The sequence below is a fragment of the Microcebus murinus genome, chromosome 19 (assembly GCF_040939455.1).
Source record: "Microcebus murinus isolate Inina chromosome 19, M.murinus_Inina_mat1.0, whole genome shotgun sequence".
In the NCBI taxonomy this organism is placed as follows: Eukaryota; Metazoa; Chordata; class Mammalia; order Primates; family Cheirogaleidae; genus Microcebus; species Microcebus murinus.
In genome coordinates, this window is record NC_134122.1 from 18,107,193 (window position 1) to 18,120,644 (window position 13,452).

Genomic DNA, 13,452 nt, shown 5'->3' on the forward strand with positions numbered 1-13,452 from the left:
AATCAGAAGTTCTGACCTCACTGGGCCTGCCTTGCCCCAGTTGGAGCTGAGGCGTGGCTGTCCCCTTCTGCTGAAACGCATGCTCTCTGGTCGGCCACAGCCCCACCTGCCCGGCTTTGTGCACTGACGTGCCTCCTCTTGTCGGCACCTGGAACATGCCCAGGGTCCCCCAGATGTGCCCCAGGAAGTCAGGACTGGACCCCAGGCTGGCGAAGCAATGCACCTTCCACAGTACCCCACTGCCGTTCCCCTTGTGCGGCTTCTGGCTGCAGATCACGGGTCCCTGGCCCGTCTGTCCCCTCCTTCCAATCCCAGGTGTTCCTTTTGTAAGTCTGTCCCCCAGGACAGGTCCCTGCCCTGCAGGCCCCATTTATGCTGCTGTCATTCCAATCACCAGGTCACCCTCCTGGACACACCTCTAAGCCACCCCTGCTGCTCCGGCACACCAGAGCCAAATGGCCACATCAAGTCCTGGTTCTGCCACTCTACTTGGGCCAGTTACTCACTTTCTCCACCTCTGTTTCCACGTCAGTAGGATGGAGATGATATTGGGACTTGTCTTGGAGGGTTATGGGGAGACTACGGGGCTTCAGATTGTTCTAGAAAGGAAGGTGGAACCCAGAATTGTGGTTCAAGCGCTACGTTTTGCAAATGCTAGTCATTATTTCTAAAAGTTTTTGGATGCTCTGAGCAGCCGGTGAAAGCCTTTGCTGTTTCCCGCCCCCAGCTTTCCCGATGTCCTGGGCCCACGCCCTGGCGGTGGCGTGGCCATTCCTGAGGGTTTTTCGGGGCTCCAGATGCCTCGGGTTGCCCTGCCCGGTCGGTCGGTCCGCAGAGCGCGTGGAGCGCGGGCTGCCCCAGCAGTCAGTGGTCGCTGTTCCTGCCAGGGCTGCGGCTGCAAGTCCCTCCTGGCACGTTGCCTTTATCCCGCATCCCTCGCCAACATCTCTCCTCCCCCTGCCTCCAGCTCGTCCCAAGCCCGCCTGTCCCCAGCGTGGAGGCGGGACGTGGAAGAGCGGGTGAGTGGAGCGGGACGGCGCCCTGGGCTCCGGCGTCTCCCCCACCCCTCCCCCCCACGCCCCTCCCCCAGGTGAGGTCAGAGCGCAGGGCACCACTCCTTCCCCTCAGGGGCCTGCTCAGGGTTCAGGGGCCCCCGGCTGGGCCTCCCCTCTGCCCCCGGGGGAGATCATTCACGCTTCCTTTCCTCCCTGCTGCAGTGGAGGCTGGAGTTTGGAGTTTGACCTGCTCGGGTGAGGCCTTCTCAGCAGTGGGCATATAGGACGGAGAGTCACCGCTGTCCCCCAAGCGCCAGGCTGCAGAGGGAGAGGAGTCCCCTTCTCTCGGCCATCTCTGCCTCCTCCCGCCTGAGAAGCCGCCAGCAGCCCCGGGGCAGGTGAGCCCTGTGTCTAGAATAAGGTAAGACACTCCCACTTCCCCCAACGGATACCCGCTCTCCAATCTGGGAGCCAGTCTGGAGACAGGGAGGCAGTGCTGGCAGAAGGACTCCAGCTGGGGACCACTGGCCAGGTGAGGGGCTTTCTTTTTCTTTTTTTTTTTTTTTTGAGACAGAGTCTCACTCTGTTGCCCAGGCTAGAGTGGGTGCTGTGGCATCAGCCTAGCTCACAGCAACCTCAATCTCCTGGGCTCAAGCAATCCTCCTGCCTCAGCCTCCCGAGTAGCTGGGACTACAGGCATGCGCCACCATGCCCAGCTAATTTTTTCTATATATATTAGCTAGCCAATTAATTTCTATTTATAGTAGAGACAGGGTCTCACTCTTGCTCAGGCTGGTTTCGAACTCCTGACCCCGAGCAATTCGCCCGCCTCAGCCTCCCAGAGTGCTAGGATTACAGGTGTGAGCCACCGCCCCCAGCCCAGGTGAGAGGGGGTTTGAGTCCCTCTCTGTAGGAAAGGCTGTCATGCCTCAGGCAGACGGAGTATGTTTTGAGGGGAGGGATGGCAGCATGAAGCTGGCAGCACTGGGCATAGGTCCAGCTCTTCCACTTAACCAAGGTCAAGGGCACTGAGCCAATCCTCTCCTCTCAGGGAGCCTCGGGTTCCTTACCTGTCAAACGGGAATACAGACCTCAGCCTGGCCCAGCTCAGAGGTGTGTGTTAGGACCCAAAGAGATAAGGAAGGTAAATATATCCACATAAACAACAAAAAGCTAGAGGGCTGTACGTAACTGCTGTTACGTATAAGGCAAATACAAGTTTTCACTGGTGCTTGTTGGGCGCGTGCCGAAAGCTTTACATCCGGACCTCACATCACTGACACAGTAACCCTGTGAGATGGGGACAGCCACCTCTAATTCACAGGCAGAGCCTAAAGGCCAGTTAACAACTTGCCCGAGGCCACGCACACAGTGAGTGGCAGAGCTGAGACTCAGCCTCCGTGGCCTTGAGCTTATCCACAGTGTCAGTGGTTTTCAAACGGTGTCTGCGGAACGCTTCCGGGGAGTGGCTGATGGTGGCGTCTCCCCCAGGGGCAGCCTGTGGACGTGACTTTGAAAACTGCTGCCCCCTTTCAGGAGGTCACAGTGTTCAAGACCCTAAAAATCCCACATTTGCTTGTCCTACCAACGAGCACTGAGTTCCCGCTTGGTGGCCGCAGTGTGAGTGAGTCAGACAGGGTCCCTGCCTTTGTGCAGTGGAGACACGTGGCGATGAGAAAACCACGTGCATCCAATGTTACGCTCGACTAAACCCGGTGACAAGTCATGTTTGCTATGAGAGCAAATAACTCCGGGACCCAATTTTTAAGAAATTATAATGGGTACATACTACTTGTATATCTTTAAAGGGTGCATGTGATGTTTGATATAGAAATAGGATGTGAATTAATCGAATCAGGGTAATTAGGGTGTCGGACACTTCAGGCATTTATCATTTCTTTGTGTTAGGAACATTCCAGCCCCACTCTTTTAGGTATTTTACAGTAAACCCTAACTTGTTGTTGATTATAGTCACTCTGTTGTGCTAGCAAATATTGGTCATTTTATTGAACTAGCTAACTGTATTTTTACACCCATTTAACCATCCCTACTTTGTCCCCTGCTGCTACCCTTCCCAGCCTCTGCTAACCAACATTCTACTCTCTGTCTCCACGAGATCAATTGTTTCTAATACTTAGTCCTCAGGGACCGAGGTTAGATGGAGGCCGAGAGAGGGCTGCTGGGGTGCGCCGTAGGCTGCCATCCGAAGGACGAATAGGAGTTTGTTAAGCCAAGAGCATCGGGCAGAGCACCTTAGGCAGAGGGAACCGAATGACAGAGCGGCCGGGGCCAGAAACAGGGTCCAAGGAATAACAAGAAGGCCAGTGTGCTGTGGGTCCGGGGGGCAGACAGAGCATATTGGGGGTGCTGAGATCTCCTGTACAGGGAAATGATCTGATCTGATTCATGCTCGAAGATCTCTCTGGCTTCTGTGAGGGATGCATTGAGAAGAAGCAAGCCTGGCCTTGGGGTGGAGAGAGGGGAGGTCTTGCTCTAACCTAGACAGCAGTGACGGTGGCTCGGATGGGGGGATAGAAGTAAAGGTGAGGGAAAAATGGGCAGATTCAAGTTATTTTGGAAGTAGAAGAGAACAGAATGAGGGGTGAATAGATTTGGGGAGTTGAGAAAGAGATGCTACACATCCGTTGCTGATAGGTTTGCACGCCAGGCATTCTTGCTGCTTAGACGCGGTGCCTGGCACATAGAGATGCACGCAGACCACTTGCTGAATGAATGACGAATGAATGAATGATGAATGAATGAATGACGAATGAATGAATGACTTCGGATGACTCTCGGGTTTCTGACATGCGCAGCAGAGTGGAGAAAGTTGCCGTTTAGTGAGATGCAGAGGACTGGAAGGAGCGTGTGCGTGGTGCGGAAGTGCTTGGTCTCTAACTTGCAATGTCAACCCTGAGGTGTCCGTTGGGCACACGAGAGATGCCACTTTGGCATTTGGATGGACAAGTCTGGACTCAGAGGTGCTCTTTGTGACTTCTGTTCTCTCTAGGAATCTGACACCAGGTCTCCCTGAAGGGGCGAGGTAGGTGGAGGAGAATGTCACCCGGGTCCCCTGCACTCACTGGGCATATCTGTTCCCCTGCGGTGGACCACGCCGAAAGAGATGCCCTGCCCCGTCATACCTAGAATTTCTTTCCAAATCGTCGGAGCTGTGGTTTTTCCTAACTGGCTGGGGATGATCCTGGGCTCTGCTTCAGCCTGAAGTCCTACAATCTGTCCTGTGGCTTTTTTCTAGGGACCTGTTCCTAATGAACCCCATGGCATCAGCTGGGCAAGAGGCCAGGGTGGTTGCCCAGCTCCTTCCTCCTGCGGTTCTAAGCAGAAGTTCTAGGGCATGGCAGTCAGGTAGGCAGTGACCTCCACTGCAGGTGGCCACAAGGGCGTGGTAGCAAAGGGTTGTGCTATCACATAGTGTTCATTCTATCTAACCAGCTAACCGGCTGCCAGCCTGCGAGTGTAGCCCATGCGGGTCTTGATTATCACATCTGGAATTTTCCCCACCAAGGTCCACATGTCTCTGAGTGGTTATAGAAGCTTGAGATTAAACTTGAGTAGGAGCCCTGGTTCAGTCATTTACCAGAGGTGCGGCCTTGGACCTGGCCTCAGCTTTGTTTTTCCTCACCTTTTCAATGGGGTTAATCAGAGACCTGACCTCTTAGGGGTACTGCCTGTTCAAACTGTGATTCCTGCACGTAAGTGGCCAAGGTCTGCCTGATCACAAAGTTCATGCTCTTTTTTTTTTTTTGGAAAATATGGTTTTAGAAGAAGGATGGGGACAGAACAAGTATTCTGTATGTAATCATGTTATGTATAGGATGAACTTGCTTACTGCTTTTAACAAACCCATGACATACATCTGAGTAGCATGCCCATTTTATAGATGGGAAACTGAACCTCGGGGAGGTGATTTGCCAGGATCCTGGAGCTAATAGGAGGCAGAGCTGAGATCTGAGCCCAGGCAGTGCAGTTCTAAAGTCTTTATCATGACACATCGATTTCCTGGAGGATCTGTTGCTCATAGTTAATAGTTGTAATGAGATGGTCTTTGTCATCTTTGGTCAGTGCAGGGAAATTCTCTCATTTCTCTCTCTCTCTTTCATTCTGTCTCTCCTCCCATTCTTGCCACCCCTTCTAACGTGTTTGATATTTGTTGGCAAATACGCCTGCATCCTGGCAAAATACTTAGCACTGTTTTGTGTCTTTGAGTGTTTCTACTATACACAGATGGCTTTATGCTGTAAATTTTGCTCTGTTTATTTCTCTCCTTTTTCTTTCATTGTGAAACATCTTAGATGCACAAAACTTATAAAGAATAATGTAACCCTCGGCAACGGATGCACACCCAGCAGCCAGCCTAAGGCACGAATGCAGCAAATACGATCAAAGCCCCTCCCTTACCTGTGTCCTGTGTCCTGGGAACCTGTTTTCTGATCTTTGCCTGGCACGGCGGTGTGGAAAATTTTCACATCTGCTGGGGCGTGGAAAATTTTCACATCTACCATAGCAAATTATGTCAGCGGCCAAAAGGAAGGCGTGAGAGAAGTCCCTGCTTAACTGAGCTTCCTTTTGTGCTTTGGCCAATGGGCAACCTCAAGGGTAGCTGTTCTACTTGCCAACAAAGGCTTTGTTATAGCACAGGCTGCTGTGAACCCTAACCCTTTGCACACAGGGAGGGTCTCTCACAAGAGGTGAATCAGGAGCCCACCCCCAGCTTGGCCCTCCTGAGCAGGCTGGGAACAAGATTCACGGTGCAAGGGGCACAGTGCTTGGGGTCATTTCACCAAGTGGTCTTGGGCACGCTGCATGCAGTGCTGCGGGGCGCTGGGCTGAAAACCCGAGAGGATGGTGCCGGGTCTGCCTTTCCCATGGCTTTAGTCTTTGTGCTGAGCACAGAACTTGGCCCACGGCTGGTGCCTAGTAAATGTTTGTTCCACTGAATTCCCAGGGCCTAGCAGGAGCCTGGTACACAGTTGGTGCCCAATAAATGGAGAAGAAACAGCGACAGAGGGAGGGATGGAGAGAACGAAGAAGAGAAGGGCAGGAGGAAAGGAGGGCAGACCAGCCAGTATTGTATAACACCATGGGCTCCCGCTCAGGCCCTGAGTTCGAATCCTTCCTCTAGCACTGAGCGTGACCTAGAAGTGGGTGGCACAGCTGGGGCCTGAGCCCGGCTCCCTTTCAACCTCTTCTTGCCTCCTTTTGCCACCTGTAAAGTGAAGTGTAATAGTGATTGTCCCACAGGATGGAGTAAGAGGTCGCGTGTAAAGTGAGCTCTACGCCCCCCGGCACTTTAATAGAAAGCAGGAAGATTTCCGTTAACACCTGAAGCGTGGACTTGTCGCAGGTGGGGGGCGCACCGAGGGCTCAGCCTGGGAGCCCGCGGCCCAGGCGGCAGCGCTCGGGGTCGGCGGGGCCCCACCTCCCCGAGACTCAGGAAGAGCTTGGAATCGGTGCCAGCCTCCGGGCGGGCCCCACGGCGGTGATGAATAACTTGTTTATCTGCCCGAGCTGCTCCCACCGCTCGCGGTGCCTGGCAGGCAGCGGGCTGGAAGGGCGGGCTGGGGGCGGGGAGCGCTCCGGGGGCGGCCGCCGCCCCGCCTCCCTCGCCTCCGCCCCGCCCCGATTCCCCGTCAATCGCCACCTTCACCTGCCGCCGGCGCGCCTGGCCCTCGTCTTCCCCAGAGTCCCCCGGTTGGGAAGCAGCAGGTTGGACTGTTTGCAAACGCAGGCTCTGAAAGCAGACAGGCTGCACGCGAGTCCTGGCGTTGCCACTCGTCGGCCGTGTGACTCTGGACACGACGCTAAGCCTCCCCCAGCCACGACTTTCGCACCGGTAAAGTGCAGTGAGAACATTTCCTGCCTAATAGGCGCTCCCCCTTGAGCCAACCCGTCATGGCCCCCTTGCCCGCTCCTGCCCCAGCCTCCAGAATCTGCCTTTCCTGGTGGGAACCCAAAGGGGTCTCCATTCCAGGGCTCCCTCCCACTTTCACACGCAGAGACCTGAGGTCTCCAGTTCAGTTAGGTTTGTCTTGAGCAGCTAATAGCATCATCATCCCGTCTCACAGGTGACGGTGATCATAAAACCAAGACCTGACCAAGGCTCCAAGAGCTAAGAGGTGATCTGGGTTGGAATTTTGGCTCCTGCTATTCACTCCTGCTTTGGAGTAGATAAGAGATCATAGAACTTGGGGTTGCCCAGGACCCATGAGGCTGTCTGTCGTCCCTTCTTCCTTCCTTCCATCCATCTTTCCTCACATAGAGGTGTGGTTCAGTGAATCAATGGTTGCTTGGGTCTTCTCTTCTTTGGAGAGGGCCACGATGTCCCAGGTCTGAGAAGCTGTGAGCATCCTCTCAACAGATTACAAGAGCAAGGCTCAGCCCTAGGGAGAGAAGTTCAAAGCTACACTTGGCATGAGAAGGGAACTTACAGATCATTGAGGCACCCTTAGACATCTTCTCCAAGTGAACATCCAGTCTCCTCTTTTATGCTTCTAAGGCAGTGGTTCTAGAGGAAGGTAGTTTTGGCTGTCGTAACTGGGAGGAGGGTACTCCAGGCATCTAGTGGGTAGCCAGTAGAGGTGCTGCTAGACACTCTACAATGCACAGAATGTCAATAGTGTTGAAGATGAGAAACCCTGCTCTAAGGACAAGGAACATCCTGCCCAGACGACAAGGCCATTCTGTCTTTGGGCAGCTCTGATCAGAAGCAGGAAATTGTTCCCCAATTCTCCCTGTCTCTCACTTACCCTGTCAATTAATCACCAAGTCCTATCAATTCTAGCTCCACATTATTTCTCAAATCTACTCCTTCTGCTATGGTCTGAATGTATTTCCTCCCCACCCCACCCCCAATTCTAATGTTGAAATCTAAATCCCCAATGTAATAGTATTCAGAGGTGGAGCCTTTGGGAGGTGATTGGATCATGAGGTTCCTGCCCCATGCATGGGATTATTGCCCTTATAAGAGAGGTTTGAAGGCACCTGCTTGCCCCTTCCACTATGTAAGGACACAGCAAGAAGGTGTCATCTATGAGGAAGGGTCCCTCACCAGACACCAAATATTCTGGCACCTTGATCTTGGACTTCCCAGCTCCCAGAACTGTGGGCAATAAATTTATATTGTTCACAAATTACCCAATCTAAGGTATTTTGTTTTAGCAGCAGGAATGGACTAAGACATCCTCTTAGCATGCTCCCTCCCTTATATATCATCTCAAGCTTGAGTCATTACCTCCAGAATAACCTTCCTTCCCACCTTCTTACTTCTAGCCAAGCCTCCCCCCATCTGATCATACCACTTTCTTTTAAAAATTCTTCAGTGGCATCCTTTAACCTAGAGCAGAGGTGTGTGATGGGAGTGTTGCTGCACTTCAAGAGATGTTTTAAAATTTATCAGAGCATTTTTGGTTGTTACAATAATTTGGAGTGCTACTGGCATTCAGTGGATGAAGGCCAGAGATACTAGACATCCTGAAATGTACTGAACTACACCATACAACAAAGACTTTCAGAAATTCCACCAGACATTCATGTAATATGTTTATCACTAACCAAGTCTAGAACCTACCTCCAGTTTACATAAAACACAAAGTGTTAGGGTTTCATTAGTTTAAAAATGTACCTGCTTTTTATGCTCACAGTATTGTCTCAGATATTTTTTAGAGGACTCTCTCTTAAATTAAAAACATGGTTTATCATGGCACTTGCTTGGGTTTCTTCATAATGTTTAAAACCACAAAGCAGTTTTGCAAATTTAAAGATTTGGTGTTTATACTAGTTTCTATTCTGGTGTTTCCCTGTAGATTCACTCTTTAATTATCCTGTGCTTCTGGAATGGAATGGCTTGGATTTTCTTATTTCCCTTAAATGGAAAACTTATTCTGCATAATAGGTGAAAGCATCAGATTACCCCTTGGCTCTTCTAGTGGAATCAGATGAGAGCATTTACATGTTGAGGCATTCATTGTTTTATCATGAGTTGATTTCCTTTTATTTCACTTTTATACTACAGTTAGAACACTATACATTTTTAAAAAAAAATGTGTGTGGGTCAGTAACATTAACTATGAATTTCACTTTAGTATTTACTAAAAGGGGTGTTACAAATATGTGTTATAAAAGCAGGGGACGATATCTGACAGGTTGAGGACTACTGACCTTCTAAAATCCTTCAAATGACATCAAAGAGCTGGTAGAATCTGTCCTCTTCCTATCTGACTAGCCTCTCCTCCTGTCCTCTCCCCCAACCTTACTTAACGCTCATGCAAGAATCTGGTGGTCCCTTAACCATGGCATATTCATTCACACCTCAGTGGTCCTAGACATCCTGAAATGTACTGAAATACTAGTACTTCAGTATACTGTACTCTCATCTGATTCCACTAGAAGAGCCAAGGGGTAATCTGATGCTTTCACCTATTATACGGAATAAGTTTTCCATTTAAGAGAAATAAGAAAATCCAAGAAATGCTTCCCAACCCCCTGTTTATCCACATAAGATCTGTACTCATTCTTCAAAACCTGGCTTACATGCTACTTTCTGGATTCTTCCATATAAAATTAGGTGGTCATTCCTTCCTACACCTTGTAGAAAATAGTAGTAATGGTGATAGTAGTAGCAAGAGTGGCTACAAGGTACCGAGCACAGTCTTTGTGCAAGGCCCCATGCTCGGTACTTCACAGGTACTAGCTCACAGCAATCTATGAAGCATGAACATTCGTTGTCCCATTTTGTAGAGATAAAGGAACTTGTCCATGTTCTCAGGGTTGGCAAATGGTAGATCCAGCTCTATGGCTCCTGAGCTGGAATTCCTAGCAGAGCTGTCTCTATGCACCTCCACTCTATGAAACGTCACATTGTGATGTTATTGCCCACTGGTGGATTTGTCCCATTCCTGGGCTGTGCCTCACAGAGGGCAGGGATTGAATCTTTTCATTCCTGATGCCCTAGAGGCTGACACAGGAATAAGTCAGTGCCCTAATCACTTACAGTCAAAAATCACCCTTGGGAATTTCACTGGTTTCTGACTGTAACAAGTTACCACAACTTAGTGGCTAAGATGACATGAGTTTATTATCTTACATTTCTAGAAGTCAAAAGTTCTAAATGGGTCTTACTGGACTAAAATCAAGGTATCCGCAGGGCTAAACTCCCTCTGGATGCCCTATAGGAGAATCTGTTAATTTGTCTTTTCCAGATTCTAGAAGCCACCCACATTCCTGGGCTCATGGCCCCATTATCTCATCTTCAAAGCCAGCAACAATTGAGCCAAACCCTTCTCATGGTGTCACCTCTCTGTTTATCTCTTCCAATTCTGTCTTCCCTTGTGTGTAACATTCCCTAATGTGACATTAGTCCTGCCCAGTTAATCCAGGCATCTGGATTAACATATTTAAGGTCAGCTGACTAGCAACCTTAATTCTATCTGCCAACTTAATTGTCCTTTGCCATGTAACAGCATATTTATAGGTTCTAGGAATTAGATATAAACATCTTTGGAGGGCCATTACTCTGCCTACTGCAGGAATCCCTTAAATTACCCACAGACATGCAGAATTCTGAGGTACAGCTTAGGATAGTAGTTCAAAGCATGGGTTCTTGAGAAAGATTATTTAGGTTCAAATCCCAGCTTCACCACTTGAGCTGTTTTACCTTGGGCAAGTTATCTAACTTCTCTGTGCCACAATGTCACCATTTGTAAATAGAGATGATACCCATTTTGCAGCTTTTTAAACCCTCAGAATGATGCCTGGCATATAGCAGATGCTATATAGGTGTTTATTAAATACATACAATTTTATAGGCATATCCAGCATTGGAACAAGAGTACAGTATCTGGCTAAGCCTCAGACAAAATTGTTGGCTTGACCCTCACTGGGCTGTGAGGTGCCTTGGAAATGGGGCTCAGGTATCTCACTTTTCTCTCACTCGGAGACGTGTGCTTACTAAGTGGAAGAGGATGCCAAAACCATCTGTCTCTTTAAATCGTTTATTATTCTTTATGTTTTGCCAGGTGAATGGTTGCATTGGTAAAAATCAACTATGGATTTGATGTGACTTCGTTGTTTGTTGAATGAATGAGTGGATGGATGGATCTGTCTCCCCTGAAGGTCTGTCTCCACCACACACGCCTCCACGTGGGTCCTCTTTCTCAGGTGCCCCAGGGAAGAAGCCACAGAAAGGGGGAGAGGAGTGACGCTGGCATCTGACATGCATTTTCACTTCCCCAGGAGCAAGAGGGCTCGTTCAGGACCATGGAGAGCAGTCCCAGCAGCCCTCAGCCTTCGCAGTCGGAGCCCCTGGAGGCCTTTCCCCAGAAGAGCCTGGAGCCAGGTGACATTGCAGTGCTGGTTCTGTACTTCATCTTTGTCCTGGCTGTTGGACTATGGGTAAGCCAGGCCGGGCTGGGAGTGCGGGGTGTGTGTGTGTGTGTGTGTGTGTGTGTGTGTGTGTGTGTGTGTGTGGATGGGGAGAGAAGGAAATGTCTGGCCAGAGACCCAGGTTAACCCCATCCTTTTGGAGATAAGATACTGACTGAGAGAGGAAGATACTATTAACAGCTCAAGGTCATAGAGTAATCAGAACTTTACAATTTTAAAAGTGCACTGTTGACTATGTGCCAGACACTGTGTTAAGCATTTTTTCTCTTACGTTATCTCATGTAATTTGCACAGGCCCCCATAAGGAAGATACTATTACTATACTCATTTTACAGATAAGGAAATTGAGGCTCAAAGAATTAAAAGGTCCTTATTCTGTCAGTAAGTTGGGGAGCTGGGGTTAGAGGCCCTATCTCCTTGACTTTAGTGCCCATGCTCTCTTTTGTTATTTAAAGACAATTTTTAAAAGGCAATACAGTCACATGTTTCAAAAATAAAAACAACTTATGACATACACTGAAAAGTCCAACTATTACCCTTCCCTTCACAGGTAATCACTATTATTAGCTTGCTAGTACATTAGTGTATTCTCCCAGTTTTTTATGCAAATCTAAGCAAATATTAATATGTCTATTTCCCTCTTTCTTAAACAGAACATAGCTTATTATAATACTGTTTTAACTTGCTGGTTTTCACTTATCATTATCTTTTAGATATCTTTTCATATCAGTACATATAATATTCCTTACCTTCTTAAAAGTTGCACAGTATCTTATTAGATGATTGCACTATAATTTATTTACCCAGTATCTACAGAGCGTCATTTGGATTGTTTCCCATCTGTTACTGAAACAAAGTATACTGTAATAAACAAACCTTGTACACTCGTTACTTTGGACTGTAGCTGTAACAGAGGATAAATTCCCTGTAGTAGAATTATCAGATGATTATGCTAGTTTCTGTCAAATTTCCCTCCTGAGGTGTACACATAAGTAAAGTATGAGAAAATCTGTTTTATCACAACCTTGCTGACAGTATGTTGTCAAACTTTTTCATTTTTGTCAAACCGAAGGGTAAAAATAATATCTCAATGTATTGTTAATACACGTTTATCTTATCATGAATGAAGCTGGGCACTCTTACATATGTTTAAAGACCATTTATATTCCCTTTATGTGAACTGTGGTTACATATCCTTTGCCTATTTTTTTTTTATTAGATTCTTGGTCTTTTTCTTTTCAATTTCTAGGAGCTCTTTATATATTAAGGATATTAGTAATTTTGAGATAAGAGGATGCAGAGGTGTTGCTATTTGATTTTCAGGTCACTTGGTACAAAGTGTGCTGTACCCACTGAGGTGTGCCAACTTTGATCTGATTATTTACAGATCATTACTCTTACCCCTTAGCTTTCGCTCCTCTGGGCCAAGAAGGGAAGAAAAGGACTGGACATCCCAAAGACCATGGATCTGACCTTTCTCTGCTTCCTCTACTTTGGATAGACAGGCAGTGATGGATGAGATGTTCAGAATAAGGGCTTTGAGTCAGACAGACTTAGAATCAGGGTTGGGGGTAGAGTTTGAATTAGGGTGAGGGTTAGAGGCCCTGGGCATCTGCATTTTCACAAGAGAACCAGGCAACTCTGATATATCTCTGGTCCAGGAAGCCCTGGTTTTGGATGATCCTCTTCATATTTCTTTCTGCACCAGGAATGCTTTATTCTTAGATAATAGTCCTGTGTCAGCGTTTGGCAGGAAGGAGCTCCAGAGGATGTTTTCTATAATTAGATCATTTGCATGTCTGAAAAGGTACCATTTTGTGCCATCTTCCATCCCAGGGTAAGACTTCCCTCAACAAAAGAGAAGTTAACAACTTATCCAAGATTACACAAGCTACTTAGTGGTGAAAATATCTCTACTAAAACACTCTCAATAACAGGAAGCCCACTCCTTCCAAAGATGGACCAGCTAAGAACATGGGCTCCAAAATCAAGCTGTCCTGGGTTTGAATTCCTATCCCCTTCACTATTTAGGAGTGTGGCACCAGGCAAGTGACTT

The 13,452-nt window shown here is 48.3% G+C and overlaps 1 protein-coding gene across 2 annotated transcripts in view; it reads left to right on the forward strand.

Moving 5' to 3' along the window:
* Positions 1–954: 954 nt before the first annotated feature.
* The window catches only part of SLC5A11 (solute carrier family 5 member 11), a 42,182-nt gene continuing 29,684 nt past the window's right edge, over positions 955–13,452 (forward strand). For both annotated transcript variants that reach the window (XM_012780150.3, XM_075995191.1), the window contains exons 1-3: positions 955–1,019; positions 1,218–1,416; positions 11,247–11,405. In XM_012780150.3, the coding sequence (XP_012635604.3) occupies positions 11,271–11,405 (135 nt within the window). In that variant the 5' untranslated portion in view covers positions 955–1,019; positions 1,218–1,416; positions 11,247–11,270. The remainder of the gene's footprint in view (positions 1,020–1,217; positions 1,417–11,246; positions 11,406–13,452) is intronic.